We start from the raw sequence: 19,512 nt of genomic DNA, 5'->3' as shown, positions 1-19,512 counted from the left end.
CCACCCCACCCCCCACCCCGGGCCAGACCGTCCCCGACTCGTCCCTCGTCCCTCCCGGTGGGGCTGCCTGCCGTGGGCAGCCCTGGGGTCCTGCCCTCCCCCGGCCCCCCGGAGACGCCCAACTCCGGGGGGCCTCGAGCCACCACCACCGCCCGCATCATCCTCACAAGGGTCCCCTGCGCTCCTCTCCCTCAGGACAGCAAGGCGGTCTGTGGAGCCTGGCCCCCGGGACACGAGGAGGCACAGAGACGACTCACCCCCTCTCCGTCCCGCCGTCATTCAGCCATTCCAACCCAGACCCCAAATCCTAACCTAGGCGAGCTAACCAGCTTCATGCCTCCCTGTTCCTCCTGGGCAGGTGTTTTCGGCACGTGCCGGCCCGAGTCCAAAGGCTGGTCCACCACTGCCTCCCTGGGGGACCTCAGGGCAGTCACTTGTCCTCTGTGGGCCTCTGTTTCCTCTCCTGGGAAATGGAGCAAGAGTCTCTGCTTCAGCTCCTGAGCGTGGGGGGCACAGAACAGGTGCCCACTACACAAGGGATCCGCCCGAGCCACTCAGGGTGGGATCCAAGCCGCCCAAGGTAGGATCCAGGCCAACAGCAGATGAAGTCCATACACAGATGAAATCCGACCCCGGAGCAAGACAGAGAAGGGCACCTGGGCACAGTGCACGGCTTCAGCGGAGGCCCAGAGTGGTCGCTCCTGGGGAGCTCACTGGGGGCCTGTTCCTTCGTCTTCCGGTCTTATGCATGCCACAGCCTCTGTCACCAGATTCTGAGTTTATAGAGGTACTCTGTCACCAAGTGCTGGCTGGAAACTGCCAGTGGTGCCCAGCTGGGGTCCACCTCTCTGGATTTGTTTCACTTGCCCAGGCCTGGTGAGAGTGAGACCAGAGCCCTTGAACTAGAAGGTCCCCACGGGAGGGAGTGTTGCAGGTTCTCGTAACAGGAACCATTAGAGGCCAGAGACCGGCAAACTAACCTTCACCCCAGCAAAGTGGATGGGCCCACGCCAGCCACGTACCTCCAGGGTGTTGGGGGGCACACGCCACACGACGCCTGAGTTTCTCCCCCCCACCCCTTCCCAACCTTTGCTCAGGCTGTGCCCTGAGAGTACCTCCCTTTTTTGTGCCAAATTCTGATCATCCATCAAGGCCGGTCCCTGCCCGTACCGCCCCGCCCCCACCCCCGCCCCCGCCACGAGGAGGTTCTCGGTCCTCTGTCCCCTGGAGGACTCAGCCTGCCTGTCCTGGGTGTTGTTCTCTTACCTGACTGAGGGTACCCGAGTCCCAGGGCTGGCCCTTCAAATAGACTCTCCGGATACCCTTGGCGTGAGGGCCTGGGCTTCCGGCAACACGGGCCCGGCTCAGCCCAGGATGACGGGTCTGGCCCTTTGGAGAGCACAAGGGTGGTGGTGGCCCCCAGTGAGGAAGTCCCCCTTGCACAGCTGCGGAGGTGGAGCCACAAGCCCACGGGCGCCAGCGGGCCTGGCCCAGCCCAGTGTCCCGCCTTCTGGAAGCTCCCACTGTTGTCCCACTTGATGGGACCTCACAGTTGGGGCTGGGGTCTCCTCTGTCAAAGCCAGCAGGACGTGAGCCTGCAGGGGGTAAGGGAAACAGAAAGGGCACGCCACACAGGGAGGACGCCGAGGCGGCGAAGGCCCAGCAATGGGGCTGCTCATTTGCATGCAGGGGCCACCAAGGCAAGAGCCGCCACGCCACTGCCGCTGCCGGGCGGATTTGAGCTGAAGCTCTGTTTTCCTTCTGTTCTTGTCTCTCTCTCAAGGTCAGAGCCAGAGCAGGGACAGGAACAAAGGCGGGCGTCCCCCATTCAACCTCCCTGCGCCCGCCGGCCGCTCCTGGAGGCGGGGCCCTGGGGAGGGGAGGGCAGGGCAGCTCCAAGGCCTGGCCCCAGGCAAGGTGGGGGTGGGGGCACAGGACCCGCTGCTCCAGGGGACTCTTGCCCCGCGGGGCGGGGGGGGGGGCACTGTGGGCACCTAGGAGGCCCTGTCCCCTCCCAGGGCCAGTAGCCACCCCAGCCTCCAGGCACAGCCAGTGGGGGGGGGGGGGGGTCAGCTGGGGCCAGGGGTCATTCTGGAGTAAGCTTCCTCTGGAGTCAAGGGTCAGAGATCAGGTTTACTCTGGGGACAGGGGTCAGTCTGGGGTTCAAGGCTCAGTGAAAGTCAGGGGTCATTCAGGGTCAGCAGTCAGCCCTGGGCTCAGATCCAGGACAGGGTTGCCGATGGGGTCTGCCCCTGTCCACCCTGCTCTGCACTCTCGGGCTAGGGGGTCTGCTCCAGACTTGGGGAGGGTCCTGCCAAGGCCAAGCTCAGACTTGGCTCCTAGCCTGTGTCTGTCACCCCTGGTCCAGCACCTGCTGCCTGCTGCCAGCCGACCCCTGGCCCGCAGGGCGAGTCCCCACGGCTTGGGGTCAGTGTCCGACACCCTTGCACCTTCAGAGGCCGCAGTGCCAGGGAAGAAGCTAAAACCGCGTGGCAGAAGAGTCTCACTAAATAACCAATGGGACCGAATGTACCTGCCGCTCCGGCTCTGGTGGTCTTCAGAGGCCCCACTCCTCCCCGCGCGGCAGGTGCAAAGAGTGGAGGCAGCAGAGGAGCCCCCAGGTCCCGGGAAGACGCCCCGCCTTGACGGCTGACGCGGGCCCAGCTCCCACCTGTCCCTGTTTCCCAGACGGGGGACTGAGGCCGGGGTCGGGCCGGGTCTCAAGCTGCACAGCGAGCCGTCGGCCAGGAGCCCGAGACTCCAACCTGGCCGCTGGCCGCGTCCAGCATGTGTGGTGGCCTGCGGGGCAATCGAGGTACCGGGAGGGGCCGGGAGGGGCCTGGGCCGTGGGTCTGGACCCCCCGACCTGGCACAGGCTAGGGACCCGCGGCGGTGACCCCCGTGTGCGAACATGAGTGCATGTGCACGTCCCGTGTGCCTCCCACACGTGAGCGTCTGCGCCGTGTACCGGGCCTGCCTGTGAGCACAGGAAGCCCCTCCCGCGCTCGCCCGCGTGCACACAGGGGCCCCCCTCTCATCCCGGGCTGACGGGCCCCTCTCCTGGCTTTTAGCCGCTGAGAACTTCCTGCTAACAGTGCAGTAACCTCGGCGGGCGGGGGCTGCCGGTTACTCGGCACTAACGCTGGGGGGGCGGGGGGGGGGCGCGGAGACCGCTGCTGACAGGCACGAGGGCCGGGAAGCGGGCAGCGCACCCACCCTGCCCGGACTGGGGTGGGCGCGTGGCGGCCGGGGGACAGGCAGTGTGTTCCCAGCTCCGGATGGCAGAGCGCGGGGTCTCTCCTGACCTCATTAGAGTAATTAACGTGCCTTTTGAAGCTCGAAAAATCGCTCAGAGCTGTGGGAAGGGGGCGCAGATCACAGGGCGGGAGAGCCGGGGACGGTGTCTGCGTGCCTGTTAAAAGCGCGTCCCAGTGGGTCTGACGCAGAGAGACAGACGGAAACCAAGACCAAGTGAAAGAGATCACGCAGATGGAGAGAAACACAAAGGAGGTTCAGAGTCAGAGAAAGAAACGCAAGGACAAAAACAGAGAGACAGAGACGAGTGGAGACACCCACGGTGGGGGGACACGTGGAGAAAGAGCCAGAGCCAGAAGGGCAGGGCGTGGGGGACATCTCTGGGGCCTGGCCTCATTTTTGCCACCTTCCCCAGAGGACCTGCTGGGCCCTCAGTGCGGGACCCTCCCAAAGAACAGCATGGGAGGAGCAGTCAGGGAGGACTTCCTGGAGGCAGCAACTGGTCAGCACAGGAGAAGGATGAAACGTGAGGTTTGGAGTGTGGGAAGGCCAAGAGAGATGCCTAGGGAAGCAGACTAGGGACCTGAGCAGAACACCTCAGCTGGAGAGAAGGCTGCCCAGCTGACATGATGGAAATGGCTTCTCTACGCCCTGGCAGCAGGCAGGGATGCAGGCTTGGCGTGGTAGGGCGGGCCAGCTGGCCTGAGCGGTGGACGGGCCCAAGAGCCGACAGATCCCTAGTAGGCAGCAGGCTCAGTCCACGCCACCATGGACACGGGGACAAGGCAGGGCTCAGGATGAAGCAGGGGACACGGAGAGCCCACCGGTACAACAGCTTGGTTCCACCTCCCTCCCACCCAACCCTCTGCTGGCCAGCAGGGGACGCCGGACGGCACGAGGCTGCCACCTGGTGGCAGCTCCTCACAACGACACGGCTGTGGCAAGTCTGGCCAATGGGCAGCCCCGGGGCGGGGCGGGGGAGACCTCAGGCTGGGCAGCCGCTGGCCAGCCCCTCCCCTTTGACTCCCCACCACCAAACTGAAGAGGGTCGGGGTGTCAGGCCACAACTGGAATCCACCCAGAAAGAGCAGCTCTCGAGGAAAGACAAGGCCCAAAGCGAAACCCACCAAACTCCTCGCGGGGGGTGGGAACTCAGGTGCGTCAGTGCCTCCGCAGGAGCCTGACGGCGGGAAGGGCACGGGAGGCACAGGGGTCCTGAGGCTGCAGGACGCTCCGGCCCCATTCGCTACCGACGGCGCTCCTTGGGAAACACCCCCGGAGGTGCTGGTGCCGTGAGCAGGGTCAGGTGGGGACACCAGAGGACGTGGCACCTGCAGGGCTCCGGGTTTAAGGTGGCACAGAGCAGGGAGCCCGAGCAAGGACTGTGACACGGGAACAGGCGTTCTCTCTGGGCCTCTACCCCAGCAGGTGAGCGCACGTCTCCCCCTTCTCTCCGTCTACCTTGTAGGATTCCTCACTGGGCCTTCGGGCAGCTGGGGGCAAGTCCAGAGAAGCCCAGCTTGGTCACAGGTGGGAGGTCGGGGACCCGGACGGAGCCCCGCTCTGTTGCCCACCCACCGCTTACGAGTTAGCACCCAGGGTCGGGCCCCACGCACAGATGAACGCCGGCCACAGAACCACCGCTGCCTTTATTGTCTCCAGCCCGGTGGGAAGATGCTTCCAGACAGGCCGCTCAGGCCGCCCGGCCCCCCTCTCCCCACCCCCGGCAGGCTGTAGCTGGGGGCTGCCTCACCCCACAGAGGAGGGCGAACGGCACAAGTCACGGCCCCACCAGTCTCAAGGTCCTGTGTAAGGCCTCCAGGGCCTCTCTGCTTCCCACCCAGCATCCTCGACAGTCCTGTCTGGGCGAAGGGCCAAAGCGGCCTCGGGCAGAGTAGGCGAGCTAGGCACGACCCACGAGAGCTCGCGGAGTCTGCGTCACAGCCGGCAGGCGGTCAGTGGGGCACGCCAGACGCTAGGGAGCCGGTTCCGTCTCTTGTCCTCTCTCCGGAGCTTCTGGCAACGCTGCCTCCCTGACCTGAGCATCTGGAAGGTGAAGGGGACAGGGTGAGACCCCACCTGCCTGGGGTGATGAGCAGAGGCCTCAGCTGTCTGGCCCCTCCACTCTGCTCCACCAAGAGCTACCTCCTCCAGCCTGTTCGGTGCTGCTGTCCTGCCCATGGGGGGGGGGGGAGGGGTCCCCCACCCAGAGGAGTTCCCAGATCACACCAGTACCTCCCTCAGGGGCCTGGAAAACCAGAACCGTGCCCTGGTCTCTCGGCCTCTGTTGTCTGTGGCCTGCACCCCCCCACACACTGGGGTTGGACAGGCCCTCACGCCTGCTCAGGCACTGTTGCTACTGTGTGTCCAGGCCCCCCATCCTCTTGCGACCCACCCCGTTGGCAGCACCCTGGAGTTCATTCTCCACCCGACACAGATCGCGGCCTTCGTGGTCAGGCCAAGGCCAAGGCCAAGAGCCAGCGCCCACCGATTCAAGCGCTGCAGCCTCTTCCCGCCTTAAAGAAACGGCTAATGGGAGCTGGGAGTAGGTGTGCCCGGCCCCGGCCACACGACCTGAAACCAGAAGGCCAGCACCGGGATCGCATGGACCCCACAGGCTGGCGGCCCCGCCGGCTCTCCGACCGGGGCCCCTGCAGGCTCAGGGGAGGGCTGAGCTACCATCTCGGATGCCTCGTCTCAAAGACGATTTCCTCGTCGCTGTCCAGCGAAGCCATCTCCGTGGGGTCCTCGGTGTTGGCCAGAAGGCCGTACCTCTTCCGCTGTGGCTTCTTCAACCTGGAAGCAGACCCAGGCACGCTCAGCGGCCATCCTGGGCTGCGGTCCCAGGCGTGGCTGACGCCCTACCCTGCCGCGGTCCGGAGTCCTCCTCGGCCAGACCCTCAACGCCCTGCTGTGAAACCTCCCGGCCTAAAGTGTGTGTCTCTTTCGCCTCGTAACCACCACCACCTACTACGTGAGCGACAGAAAACGGGCCCCTCCCTGGGCAGCTCCCACAGCTGAGGCCCAGGGGCCAGGGACCCCGGGGGCAGGGCGGGACGTCTCAGAGAACAGAGAAGAGTGTGAGAACGCGGCCTCGCACCGACGGGACTTGAGGGTCGGCCAGAGACGCCATCGGCAGAGCTGTCTCGGGCAGAAGGCCCGCTCCTGACCCCCCAGCCCCGCCGCGGGAGAGGGAGGGGAGCCTTCCGCCGTGGACGCGGCCAGGGCCACGTACTCAGCGCAGTCACTGGAGGGCTGGCTGGGGCTCTCCGCGCACGGTCGGCTGTGCTGACAAAGGCCTCTGGAGGGGCAGCCCCGGAAAGGAGGCCGCACGGGGAAGCCCCTAGCGCGGGGGCCGCGGGGAGGGAGACGGCCCTCCACTCTCCGGCGGCAGAACAGAGAAACTGCACGCGGCCAGCCCCACGACGACACAGCCGAGGCCTGCGCGGCCGGCCGGGGGGGTGGGGAAGGACGCAAGGGGACAGACAAGGCCGCGGCCGGGGTCGCAAGCCCCGCTCCGGCGCCGAGGGACGCCCTCAACCTTGCGGCGCAGCAGCGCCCCCGCGTCCGGAGGCGGCGGGGTTGACGTCACCGCCGGGCCCCACCCACCCCGGCCACGTGACGGCCGCGCACCACGCCGGCGACTCCGCCCCGCGGGGGCGGGGCCTCGCGGCCAACACGTGAGGCGCGAGGCGCACGCCGACTGGCCGCGCCGGGCGGCGTGCGCCTGACGCACCTGAACGCCCGGATGAGGAAGTAGAGCGCGGCCAGGCCGCTGAGGCCCGTGAGCACGTAGAAGGAGCGCAGCAGCGGCGAGCCCGGCGAGTCCGGCGGTCGCGGGTGCGTGCTGTTGTGCGCCGGGCCCGGCTGGCTCCCGTTCGTCACGGCGGGCGGTGGCGACAGCGTGGCCTGCACCGGGCGCGGCGACGGGGGCGCGGCCCCCTCGGCCCCGCACAGCAGCGCCGATAGCAGCAGCAGCAGCAGCAGCAGCAGCAGCAGCAGCAGGGGCGGCGGCGGCGGCGGCAGCAGCACGCGCGGCCCCATGGCCCGGCGGAAGCGGTGGCTGCGCCCCGCCCGCGCGAGCGATTGTCACTCACCGGCGTGGGGGCGGCCCCAGCCAATGGCTCGCGGGGGTGGGGCTTAGCTCTCGCGAGCGCCCCGCCCCCACCTCGCCTAACCCCGGCGGTCGTGGGCGTGGCCCACGGGGCCCAGCCCGGGCTGCGCGCGCACCTCCGGCTGCAGGCCCCGCCCCGGAGCCCACACCTCCTCCCGGGGGGGAGGGGGGGCAGCTTTCCTGAAGGCACGGGGGTGTCAAGGACCCTCGTGGGGGACGAAGCCGCGCCACGCAGGGCGGCCTGGCCCAGTGCTCTCCGGGCCCTCAGTCCCAGCCAGGGCCCCAGGAACTCCAGGGGCTCTCACCCTGGGAGGCGCCAGAGGCTCCCACCGGTGGGAGAACCGTGGGCACTTAGGCCGCCCCGCCGCCATCCTCCCACCCCCCCCCCCCCCCACTACTGGCAGTGGAGGGGAGCCACCGAGGGCCGAAGGCAGTGGAACCAAGGGTCAACCCTAGTGCTCTGCATCCCTAGAGGGGGGCGGAAGGCAAGCAGCTCAGGAAGCAAGCCCGCCCTGCAAGCGGCACAGGTGGGAGGCTCTGGGGGCCACTGCGCCAAGACCCTGGGAGAGAGGTGCCTGCCTCCGATGAGGGAGCCTGTGCCCCTCAGAACCTGAGAGAACTGCCCAAGGGGACAACAAAGAACCGGGTGGTCTTCCCGGCTTGGGGCCAGCTTGTGCCCTGAACAAGGGCAAAGAGGTTTTTCTCCAGCAGACTCCCCCGAACCCCTTTCCCACCCGAGCTCCCTGGCCGCGTCCCAAGCCAGACTCAGATTTGTGTGGACACACCAGCCCTTTATTCAAATCCGACTTCCGTGTCCTGCTCCTGTTGAGGGGGGCGTCCTGGCTGCGGTGCGGTGCCTGCCGCCACACACCTGTCCCCCGAGAGCAATTCGAGTTGCTGCACCTCAGCCTCCCCAGTGACGCGCCTGCTGGAACAAACGGGAGAAAAGAGCCGGCTGCAGGAGAGCCCTGCAGAATGCTGCCCACCCCCGGCCCCCACTGGGGTTACGGGAGGGCAGACCAGGAAAGGAGAACCCACCAGCGGGGTCAAGCGGCAGGGCCAGAGAGCCTCACATCACCACCCCGCCCCCCCCAAGAACCACTTACAGGGGACACGGTACGAAGACCAGTGGCTGTGCCTCTGGCTCTTGCTTCCAGATAAAGTCCCTTCTGGGACAGTGAGTCCCGGTCATCGCTGCTGTCTGGCCACACCTCCAAGTCACGCTGGCTTCCCTTCAACCTGCCAAAGCAAAGAAGCGTTACGCCCAGTGTCCTGGCCACAGGTCACATCTGCCCCTCCCCACCTCCCCTGAAACCATCCACAGCTCCTAGGAGGGTCTCAAACTAGTCATCGGGCCGTCCCGGCAGAGGCCCCGTCACAGGCTGGCGTGCCCAGGGTGGGCCTGCGCCTTGCGGATGGGCCAGGCCACGTCCCACCCTTGAGCAGAGCCAGCTGCCCAATTGGGATGGAGCTTAGAGGACCGTGTGGGCTCTGGGAAAAACTCATGGCAGCAACAGACATCAGAGAAAGCTAGTTGGGAGCCTGAGGGACGGAGGTCTGAAAAAGACGGTCAATTGATGAACAAAAATCCCAAAAGGCAGGGCGTTCGGTGGTCTCCAATCCTGCTTATGGATCAAACCTACTCCTGTGGCGTGACCGCCCAGGCCGCTCGCCGGGCTGCAGGCGGGGAAGGGCTAACGGCCCAGATCTGACTCTGGTTCGAGCTCGATTAAAAAAATTAACATTAAAAAAAAAAAAAAAAAAGTAAAAAAAAATGGAAAAGGATAAACAGCCAAAGGAACATTCCCCAGGTACAGAACTTTACTCTCAAATGAGCTCTCGACAAGAGGAGGGATGCGGACACGAGCAAAAGGAGTTACCTCGAATTACAGGGCTATTTCCACATATGAGCTAGCCAAGGGAGCAGCTTGCGTCTCAGAGGGTTCTGTTGGGCGCACAACACTTCTGTCCTCCGAGGGGCTGCAGCTTCCATAGGCTAGCGGTGAGAGCTCAGAACTCGTGAAGCGACAGCAGAGCTAGCTAACGAGCCGGTCGGTCCGTGGTCGCCCAGGGACGCTGCCTGCCGTCGGCTGTCTGGCCTGCTCCTCAGCTAAGGCGGTCCGGGTCAGCGTCACGTGCCCGGGCGTCCACCGTCCCCCGCTAAGCTGCCCACCCTGTCGCCCACCTTCTCACCTCACCGGGGCCGATGGCGGTCGGCTGTCAGGAGGGGCCCGGCCAGCGTCTGTCTATTCTGCCTTCCCTGTCTAGCTTCCTGAGAGCCTCAGGCGGGACCGGCAGACCTACTGCTCCAACTGCCCTTTCCGCTCAGTTCTGACCGCCTCGAACCCGAGAGCAGGGAGTGTGTTGTGCAATGAAAGGGAAATTGTCAGAGCAAGGTTCGTTTCAGACGGTCTTTTAATCGGCTTCGTAAAGCCAAAGAAAACTGCGTACAAGAATTCCTTAACCGCTTCAGATACAACATCAGTGGGTTATGCATACGTCTTCCGGTAAAAAAAGACAATATAAATAAACATTTTCAAGAACCTCTCGAAGGGACATCTGCAACTCTTGCTGTGCGTCATACGCAGCACGGAAGGGCCGAACAGGCCAGGCCCGGGGCGGCCGGGCTACCTCTGCCACAGCCCCGGCATGGGTCCTACCACGCTACGCGCAGAAGCGGTACACAGAGCTGGAGAAAAGCCACAGCTTGCTGAGCTTCCGGCAAAAAGCGGGTTCAGAGTCCATTCAATCTCAAAGAGAAGTGAACCGGGGCACCCGACCTCACGGGCCGACCCCACTAAAAGGAGAAACAAAGAAAGGCAACACAACCAAAACCAAAACCCACACAACCCCCAAAGATTTCCTAAAAAACTTACGGCTCAGGGTAAAAAGAAAAAAAGAAATAAAACCTGCAGTACTTTTCAGAACATTTCTAAAACCCTTAAAAACGGACAACGCTTCCTTAAGAAGAGTCGTCTAGGAACGAAGCCATCTGGGGGTCAGAAGCAGTCAGGCTGTGTTTGACAAGATCAAAACGGATAGGACTACAAAAGTGGGGTACAAGGAGGTGTGTTCACTACACACGAACGATTCAGCGAAGCTCCCAAAATCCTTAAATATACAGCCATTGGAAGGACGATCTTGAGCAGGAAGGATTTTTACTCGTTGTGTGTAGCTGAGAACAAGAAGCAGGGACACGTAAAGGCACTGAAGCACGCGACAAGACGCAGCATCCGCTCCCGGGTCCAGACCTGGAGGGCGCGGCCCCGCAGCCTCAGGAGAAACCCCCCCCCCCACCAGCTGAGGGCGGGGCGGCAGGCAGGGCGCACAGGCACCTCTGCCGCCTGCGCAGGGGGGAGGGGCCCTCACGCTGCCTTTCCTTCTTGGTCACTCTGGTTCTGCCTTTGTGTTTTGCGGTAGAAATGGCTGCCGGCACAGAGACCGAGAGGGCAGTATCGCCCCTCAGAGGCAAGCACGGTGACAGAGTCTGAGTGTCGCTCGCAGAGGGCGCCAAGGCTCACTGAGCTCCCAGTGCAGGCCCCGGCGGCGAGGTGCCCTCGGAGCGGGACTTACCGTAACTGTCGTAGCTGTCTCTGTAGGACCCGCCTGAGCTCCGGTCGCCATAGCCGCCACCTTGACTCCGGCTGCAAGGAAGACACTTGAGGCTACTTAGGCCCGCCACAGCAGCAGAGTGGCCCGGCCTCAGGCACTGGCACCCGCACGCCCTCACCTGCTGTAGTAGTCTCTGGAGCCTCCATAGCCCCCACTCCTGGACTCAAACCGGCTCCCTCCATAGCCTCGATCCCCTCCTCCTGCAGACAGGGACAGGAAGAGCGCGTCAGCGCCCGCCGGCAGTGTCCCCACCGTGTTCCCAGGGGCCCCGGGCCCCCAGCATAGCACTCACCTCTGGAGAACCCACGGCCCCGGCCTCGGCCCCCTCGGAAGAAGCCCCGGCCGCCGGCAGAGCCACCTCGATAGCCGCGGGATCGGTTGTCGGACGACTTGCCGGCCTGGTCGACTCGGATCTGCCGCCCGTCCACAGACTGGAAACCGGAGACCTGCGCAGGTTAGTCTGTGCTCCCCCGTCCTCGGAGGCGGGGTTCCCTCGGAGCAAGCAAGGGGTTCCGCCCTCACCTTCCCGTTCATGGCCATCATGGCGTCCTTGGCGTCGTCGATGTTCTCAAACGTGACAAACCCGAAGCCTCGCGACCGCTGGGTCTCCCGGTCCTTCACGACCACCACTGCACAGGAGAGACGGGGAGTCTGCGCCCAGCCCTCCCCGCAAGCAGCCCCGCTCCGCCGCCGGCAGCACCAGCCGCACCTTCCGCGATCTGTCCGTACTTTGAGAAGACCTGCTCCAGCGACTGCTCGTTGGTGTCGAAACTCAGCCCTCCGACGAAAAGCTTGCCTTCGTCTGATGCCATGGCGGCCTGCGGCAAACGCTGTTGGATTCCTCACGAGGCGCTCCGGGGCCTCGCCGCTCCCCACTCCTCCGTGCACACGCCACAGGGGCCTGCGGGGTAAGCCCTGGAGGGCGCCCCCTCTAACCCACCCCTACGACTTCTGAATCCCCAGCGCGCCCTTCGTTCCTGGACCCCCGGGCCCCTCCTCCGTGCACAGCCCAGCCCCGCCCGCAGACCGCGGGGCTCCACGGTTTCACCCGGCTGCCGGCCTCAGGGGACGCTTAAGGCTGGACACTGAAGGCAGGCGTCGGGCTCCGCCGGCACCGGCCGGGCGCACCTCGGGATTTCCGCTTTGCACGAGGGGTCAAACTGACTCCCACCCGGAGCGCCGGGTGGGGAGGGGCAGAGTGCTTGGTCCACTGTAGGGCACCCGAGAGGGGTGGGGGACTGGGCACTGAGCGCGGGCAGAGGCTCCGACGTGGAGCCTGACGTGTGCGGCCGAGGCCAGCTTGGACCGACTTGACGGGCTGGGGGAACCCCCGCCCAAGGGCTCCGGAGACACAGGCCAGAGAGAGGCGCGGAACTGTGCTCCGCTCGCGCTCCTCCAGCGGGAAACCGGGAGCGGCGGCCCCGGCCACGCAACGTGGCCCCGCCCACTGCCGCGCGCATGCGCCCCGCGCACGCCCTGCGCCACTTCATCCGGGCACCCAGCACTCCCGCCATTTCGCCGGGCGCTGCTGTGCGCCCGCGGCCGCCATTTTGCGGTGGCGTCCCGCTCGCGGAGGGCCTGGCCCGAGGGAAAGACGCCCTCCGGCCGCAGCTTGGCCCGGTGTCCCGCTGCCCATCGCCGCCGGCGGGGCGGACTCCACCCCGGGCCCGCCCCGGCGACGCCCCCGCCCAGGGGCGTGACGCCGCCGCCCCGCCTCCTCCGGCCGGCCGCAGGCCGCTCGCCGCCCCGGGCTCGCGGAGCCGGTGCCGCCAGGGCCCTCACCACTGAGCCGGGAAGGTCCCTGACGCAGGCGGGAACAAGGCGCAGCACACCGAGCCAAGCCTCCTAACGCTCGAGTGAGGGGGGGGCGCCGAGCGACCGGCCTTAAGTACGCCGCCGCGGGACCCCGCCCCCTGCACCGCGCCAGCCAGTCCGAGGGCTCGGGGGCCGCAGCCGCACCTCATATTCATGAGATGGGGGCCGGGCCTCTCCTGGCTCCGCCCCCTCCCGGACGCGCGGATGCCGGGCGGAGTAATTGGTGGGAACGCGCCCCGGCCGCAGTCCCTCGCCCGGGAGCGGGGGGCGGGGCCGGCGCACGAGGGGGCGGGGCTGACCCACTTCTGCTTGCCCGCCCCCATCCCCACCTCCTGGCCAGAGGCCGGGAACAAAAGGGCCTCTGGAGGCCAAGGGTCCAAACCTCCTGGGGATCCCCTGCTGTGCTCCAGCCAGCGCTGACGTGTCAGCCTTAGCCAGGTCCCCATACCCTCCGCAGCCCCAGCTGTCAGGACATCTGAACCCTGACATCATTCTGATACACTTGCCCACACAACCCATACCCTGGTACTCCCAGGATCCCACGCTCCTGAACGAATACACCGCTTCACTTGGTCGGCCCCAAGGCCTACCCAAACCCCCGAGACTGAGACAGTCCCACCTCATGGACCCCAATATTCCCCAAGATCCTAATTCCTCTTACTTCCCTACTTTGGGGCACCCCAACTTCACCCAGCCTAGTTTGCCTACAGACCTCCACCAGCACCCACACCTAACTTCCACCCCAACCCTGACTTTTCTGCTTGGCGTGGCGCCCGCACCCCTACACTCACCTTGACAGACACTTGTGCATTCCAGCTCTAGACTGCAGGCTGACCCCAACCTGGGACCCAACCCCACCACTGTGGCCAGCACTGCACCCCGACATTCGTCTCAGCCCTCCAGTACGTGCTCCAGCCTCCTGCCAGGGCTTAGTTCTGCTACCCCTGGTGGGGGCGGGGGAGGGGGGGCGGCGAGCAATGCTCTGCTCCTCCCCCTGTGGCTTTTTCCTGTCTCTGTCCGGGGGTTCCAAGATCTCTGCTACAAGGCGAACCAGCTTTGCAGAGACCCTCACCCCCAGATTGCTCCTGGGGAGTCCCAAATCCATTTTATGGGCACTGCCTTGTGACCGCCATTTGCTGCCTGCCCTGGTTTGGCTTATGTTGTCTCCTGGGGTCCTGGACCCCTCCATGGGGTGGAACAAGCTGGTGAAGAACTCTGACTGCCCAAGTTCTGTTCTAGAATGTTTCCAGAGGGTGGACCCTATGCAGAAGAGTTGGGGGGATGTGGGAACAGAGGACCCCCCCCCCACACACACTTTCTTGCCCACCCCAGAGAAGTTCCAGCCCCACTCCAGGCCTCAGACTTGCTCCCACCCTAAGGTGGGTCCAGCTGAGAAAGGAAGGGACACAGGCAAGGACACGGTCTCCCATGACAAGGTTGCTGGGACCCCTCCTCAGCTCAGGAACCCACTCTCCCAGAGCAGCTCGTGAGTCATCGCCACCCCCTCTGCACCGCCCAGCCCCGCCCCATGCCACAGCCCTCCCATAGACCCCCCGTCAGACACAGCCTGCTGCGTCAGCCTCTCACGCAGGGTGGTTATTAAAAGGAGCAAAAAAAGACATCAGCTCTCAGCTCCCTCTGCCTTCCGCCGCCCGTGGAGGGGGGTGGGGAGCTGGCGGCAGGTATGCCCAGCCCAGGAACTCTGCCCCGCCGCCTTTCTGAGGCGCTCCCCTAGCAAGTCAGGTCAGCGGCTCCTTGCTCCAGTACAGGCCAAGGTGGCCTGGAATCATCCTCTGCCCCCAGGCCCCCCACACCCACTGTTCTGTGGTAGTGACTCGGCCTTCTGGTTCTGTGAAGTGCTCTGTTCGTTCGTTCATTCATTCATTCATTCATTCATTCCGCCAGCACGGTATTATTAAGTGTTTACTACCAGTCCGTTGCCGGGTTACCAGTCTCCACGTCTGCCCGCGACTGTCCTGGGTTCCCATCACAGAATGGACCCATACCTGGGGACACCTGTCGCCAGGTGCGCCTGCTCTGGGCATTGTGTGCAGACTGTGAGCTTGCGTCTCAGGTGTGTGGCCTGTCTCCGTACCTGTGTTTCTGTGGTGTCCTGCATCTGCGTAGCCGTGGTGGGGGCGAGGGGCTCCCAGGAGGTAGGGAAGACCTCATCGCTGCTGTGACCGCTGCGCCACGCTCTCCCCACGGACGCGAGGGGGCGCTGCGGCCTCGCTGTCGCCCCAGCCGGGGGTTCCGGGTCCCGCCGCGGACTCCAGCGTTGGGGGGGGGGGGGGGCCTTCGTCCCGCCCACGGGCCTGCCCCCGCGCCTCCGCCAGTGCGCCGCGGATGGGGTGGCGGTGGTGGCGGGGCTGGGAGGATGCGGCTCAAAATAGCCCGGGGCACGGGAGAGGCTGCTATTCGCGGCCCGGACGCGCAGTGCTCGCCGCCTGCCCGGCGGGACTGGGATTAGGCCGTGAGGCCCCCGTCGGCGCTTTTACAAATCGCCTCTCCCCGGGCGGCCGCCGTGCCTGCCTCCGAGACCACTCCCCCCCCCCCCCCCCAGAGGTCCAACACCTCCGGCGCTGAGAGCCCCACCCGCGGGCGTCGCCCTGGAGATGAGGCGGGGTCCCCTCGCTCCTGCGGCGCCCCCTCCGCCTTCCCGCCGGGCCCGGCCGCTGGACGCCGGGTCCTCCCCCGACCCTGGTTAATGACCGGGCGGGAGGCGGTAATGAGCGTCTGGGTCCCGGACGGGCGTGGCCGGGATGAAAGGCGCGTGTGTGGGGGGGACCCTCAGGCCGCGTAATTATCGCCCCCTCCCGGCCGGCCAGGCGGGGGCCGGGACCGTGCACCTGGAGGCCTCCTGGCGGGGGCGCACAAGTGGGACCGTCCCGGCTGACTCCAGCCGGCCCGCCCGGCCCAAATCCGCAGGGCCCAGAGCCAGGGAGGGGGAAGCGGAGACTGGATGAGTGTGCGCGTTGCCAGGTGTGGTGCCCATGTGTGCCCGTGAGCTGCGGAGTCATGGGTAATGGCTGGGGACTGCGCTTGTGTGGACGCGAAAGTGGGGCTGTGTGTGCGTGCGAGTATGGAAGTGTGTGCAGGGAACGCACACGTGTGTGTGCACACATGGGAACCCGCCTGCATGGTACTCCGTGTGCAGGAACACGAGGGACCCCTTGCGTGTGAGCCAAGCGGACCTCAAGCATGTGCATAAGGGGCATGGGTGTGGGCTGTCACAGACAGGTCTGGTGTGCGGGACCTGGGCGAGCCAGGGCTCACAGAGCATATGTGCCGGTGACTGTTGGCGTGACGCATGCCCGCAGGGTGGGCACAAGTGCGCACCACGTGTCATCAGTGGCCAGGGTCTCCTGCGGCAGACATCAGCTCCTGGAGGCAGCAGCTGTTCGGTCCCTTGGGGAACCGGAGGGGACTGCCTCCTGGCCTCACTTTCCCTCCTGTTCCTGGAGAGGGGTGTCCACAGTGGAGGAGGATGTCTGGCGCTGGGGACGGGGGTACCCACCCACCAGGGAGCAGCCCCCTGTGACTCAAGGCCCAGGCATGCGGCGGCCGCCATTCTCACACCCTGGTCGCGCTCGCATCCCAGGAACGCAAAGGGCCAGGCGGTGCGCGGCTGGTGTTGGTGACCACAGGCCGCACCAAGTGCAGGAGTATGTGGGGGACTGTGGGGTGGGCCCTGCGGCCCACCCGTGGAAGGGCAGGAGGCCGGTGGGAGGCCCCTCCTGCCCCTTGGGTTACACACGTTTGTTCTTCCCGCACTCACGATGCCCCGGAGATCCGGGCGCCGACCCCTTCCTTTCTACCTGGGAAACGGCACGGGTGTGGTGGCACATGCACAGGGACGGGCACCCATCAGCCACGTGCGTAGAACCCACGTCAGGTGCCTGTGAAATGCCAGAGCAGGGGCACCCCCAGGTGGGAGGAGCTGACCCCCACGCGTCCCATCCACTGTCCTGACCTTGGCCCCACACAGGCTCCCTGCAGGCACAAGGTGGGGGGGGGGGGCGGGGAGCAGAGGGACTCCTGCCTGGGGCTTGTGGCGTCTCCATGGCAACCCTGGAGTGCCATAAATGCAGAGTGCCCTGTCCTGTGGCAGCACACCTGCACCCCTTCCAGCTCTGTGTCCCCAGTACTAGTGTTGACGTCCCCCGACTGTCTGCCTCTAGAACGCCAGCGCTGGCCAGGTGTCTCTCTGGGCCTCAGCTGCCTCATCCGAGAAGTGGGTGTTGCAGCAGGGCTTCCTGGAGCCAGTGTGGGGGAGTGAGACGCTTGGGGTTCTCTGGTCTTTCTTGTACGGCAGGACACACAGAAAATGGTCTGTGATCCTCACACCCCCTTCCTCAGTGCCGAGTGAGTGAATGCAACCCCCCCCCCATCCCCAATCCGGATTGGCAGGTCTCTGCTCCTCTGGGGGGCCTACAGCCAGGGAGGGTGTGTGGGCAGTGTGGGTGGCTGGAACCACAAGCTTGTGTTTCGGGGAGGGTGCGCAGTCTCTGAGGACCTGAGTTCCTGCCCCTGCCCGGTGTGACTTTCAATTTTGCGGTTTTCTAAAGGGAGGTCTTGGTCCAGGGTGAGAGTGGGGGTGCCGTTGTTTTGAAAATCACACTGTTGACTGAGGTTGTGCTGCCATCGAAGTGTAGGCTGGGGTCCGTATGTGTGTGTGTGTGGGGGGGGGTCTGTATCCGGCAGAGCCCAGCAGGGAGCCTGGCGTTCAGGTGGGGTCAGGATCTACCCCTTAGCTGTTGAGGGGTGCGCTTCTCCGAGCGTGGGCGAGAAGGCGGGCTGGTCGGTCCGGTGGCTGCCAGGGGCCCTGTGTGGGAGCAGGGGGTTGTGCAGATTCTCCGGGAGGCCCGGGGGCAGTGTTGAGGGGGTGGGGGTGGGGGTGGGGCGGGTGCGGCAAGGTCGTAGCCAGCTGTCTAGAGTCCCCCCCCTCCTCCAGCCTGCGGGTGATCGCCTCCCCTCGAGGGGAACGGGGAGGGCGGGCGGCCCCGCCCACATTCCGGAGGAGTTAGGGGGTGCCCTCTACGGCCCCAGCCTGCACGCTGACCTCTGACCCAGCCTGAGCCCACTCCCTCCGTCCTGGGCACCCAACGCAGCGGCAGCTGGCCCCAGGGAGGGGCAGCCAGACGGGGGTGGAGGCTGGAATGTGTGCCGGGGGTGAGGGAGGGGGCCCCAGAGAGGGGGCGGAAGTGGGGGAGGAGTCGGTGGGACGGAGACCGAGATAGCAATACAGACCGGCCGAGATACTGAGGGAGGCAACGGGGAAGAGAAACAGAGAAAAGGAAAAATAGAACCAGCCAGACGCAGGAGAGGCAGATGCAGAGAAGGAGACGGAGGGGCAGACACAGGGGGAGAAACAGAGGCAGCCAGCCCGGGACGGAGAGCCAGCGGGAGGGCAGTCGCGGGCAGGGCCCCAAGTGACAGGGCCCCGCCCCCACGCCAGGGCTGGGCTGCTCACCTGTCCCAGGTCACACGGGCGGCCGCCCGTCCCCTGCCCTCCCGGGGCTGGGCAGCTGTGGGTGGGGCTGGAGTCAAGACTCCTGGGTTGGGCCCCAGCGCCCTTGGCTGTGGCTTGGTAACTCCCATTCCCAAGGCGCCCCGGAGAGGTGGGCGGGGCCCGCGGGGCCCGGTGGGGGTGGCTGTGCCCCGGGCACCTGCCTGGTGCTGGGGGTGCAGAAGTCGGCTCCGACCGGGCACCGCTCACTCCCATCTCCCCAGAGGCCCGGCCCGACCCCAAGCCAGACCCTGACCCCGGCCTTTGGCATTTCAGAACCGTGAAGCCGGCCCCAATTCCCCATTTGGCCGCCCCCAGGGCGCTCCGGCCCCAAGCGGACTGCAGTGACCCCGGTGACCTGCTTCCGCTTGCCCACAGCCGTCTCATCACCCAGCAGCATCGCCCACCTGGGCCCAGGCCTCCTGTCCCGGCTCCACCCCTTGGCGGCCACGCCAGTGCACAGGGCCCGGCCGACCGACCCCCGACTCGGTGCTGGGCCCGCGCAGCCTGGGGCTGGCCTCGGACCGAAGGTTTCGGCGTGCATCCTCCCCAGCGGGCAGAGCCCGCTGCTGTCCCCACTGGCCGCTGCCTTCTCTGAGAGGACTCCTGGTCACAGCGAAACTTGCTCCCTTCCTCCGAACGCCTAGCTCCCTGCAGCCCCCTGCCAGCCAGCGCCCCGTGAAGCGGAGGCCAGCTGCAGACAATGCCCCATCTGTCCCTCCTCAGGCCTCTCCTGTGAACCCAGGCCGAACGCCCAGCCATCCAGCCGCCCCCTGGATGTTCTGGCCTCTGCTCCGCCCACCTGCTCCCCTCCCTGGGGAGGGGGCCCTCTCCTCCCCAGGAGACAGACTCGGGGAGTCACCCCTTTCAGGTCCTCGCCTCTGCCTTTTCCTCCCACCTTTTGTCTTCTCTCCCCCAACTAACCTCGCAGCTCCCCCCCGCCCCCCAAGCACACCTGCTCGCGCTCCTCCGGGCCGCTTGTTGCACACGTTGTGCCTCCCACCTAGGGGCACCCCTTCCCCCTCCCAACGCTGCCAAACTCCTACTATTCCTTTGGTAAAGCCTCAGGCCAAGCGCTCTCCTCCCGCCGGCCCTCCTGCGTCCCCCAGCCCGGGGGCTGCAGTGCTGCCCCAATCCGGAGGTCGCGTCACCGAATCGAGGAGGAGGGGACAGCAGACAATGCTTGGACGTGGAAGGAGGGGTGCGA

At 66.0% G+C, this 19,512-nt stretch overlaps 3 protein-coding genes across 9 annotated transcripts; all 3 read right to left on the bottom strand.

The window, feature by feature from the left end:
- Positions 1–141: 141 nt before the first annotated feature.
- LOC122486530 lies at positions 142–2,789 on the bottom strand. The gene is made up of 3 exons (XM_043585890.1): positions 2,766–2,789; positions 1,267–2,037; positions 142–463 (listed from the first exon to the last, which is right to left on the bottom strand). The coding sequence occupies exons 1-3, from the start codon at positions 2,787–2,789 to the stop codon at positions 431–433; spliced, it is 828 nt and encodes a 275-aa protein (XP_043441825.1). The 3' UTR covers positions 142–430.
- Positions 2,790–4,885: 2,096 nt separating this feature from the next.
- Positions 4,886–7,338, bottom strand: FAM174C (family with sequence similarity 174 member C). 2 transcript variants are annotated; one of them, XM_043590106.1, is made up of 4 exons: positions 6,992–7,338; positions 5,935–6,051; positions 5,651–5,771; positions 4,886–5,301 (listed from the first exon to the last, which is right to left on the bottom strand). In XM_043590106.1, exons 1-4 carry the CDS (start codon positions 7,297–7,299, stop codon positions 5,194–5,196), a joined length of 654 nt encoding a protein of 217 aa, XP_043446041.1. In that variant the 5' UTR covers positions 7,300–7,338; the 3' UTR covers positions 4,886–5,193. The 2 variants fall into 2 exon arrangements, with proteins under 2 accessions (XP_043446041.1, XP_043446042.1); XM_043590107.1 differs by lacking the exon at positions 5,651–5,771.
- Positions 7,339–8,148: 810 nt separating this feature from the next.
- LOC122488594 (cold inducible RNA binding protein) lies at positions 8,149–15,327 on the bottom strand. 6 transcript variants are annotated; one of them, XM_043590112.1, is made up of 8 exons: positions 14,892–15,302; positions 11,691–11,799; positions 11,504–11,610; positions 11,274–11,427; positions 11,100–11,181; positions 10,943–11,013; positions 8,476–8,608; positions 8,149–8,294 (listed from the first exon to the last, which is right to left on the bottom strand). In XM_043590112.1, the coding sequence occupies exons 1-7, from the start codon at positions 14,913–14,915 to the stop codon at positions 8,604–8,606; spliced, it is 552 nt and encodes a 183-aa protein (XP_043446047.1). In that variant the 5' UTR covers positions 14,916–15,302; the 3' UTR covers positions 8,149–8,294; positions 8,476–8,603. The 6 variants fall into 6 exon arrangements, with proteins under 6 accessions (XP_043446047.1, XP_043446049.1, XP_043446044.1 ...); XM_043590114.1 differs by having other exon boundaries at positions 11,274–11,412; positions 14,892–15,293; XM_043590109.1 differs by lacking the exons at positions 8,149–8,294; positions 8,476–8,608 and adding an exon at positions 9,767–10,544 and having other exon boundaries at positions 14,892–15,297.
- Positions 15,328–19,512: the final 4,185 nt, after the last annotated feature.

Source organism: Prionailurus bengalensis, chromosome A2, assembly GCF_016509475.1.
Source record: "Prionailurus bengalensis isolate Pbe53 chromosome A2, Fcat_Pben_1.1_paternal_pri, whole genome shotgun sequence".
Taxonomy (NCBI): Eukaryota; Metazoa; Chordata; class Mammalia; order Carnivora; family Felidae; genus Prionailurus; species Prionailurus bengalensis.
The sequence above is the reverse complement of the archived record's forward strand: the minus strand, read 5'-3'. Positions and strand labels throughout refer to the sequence as shown.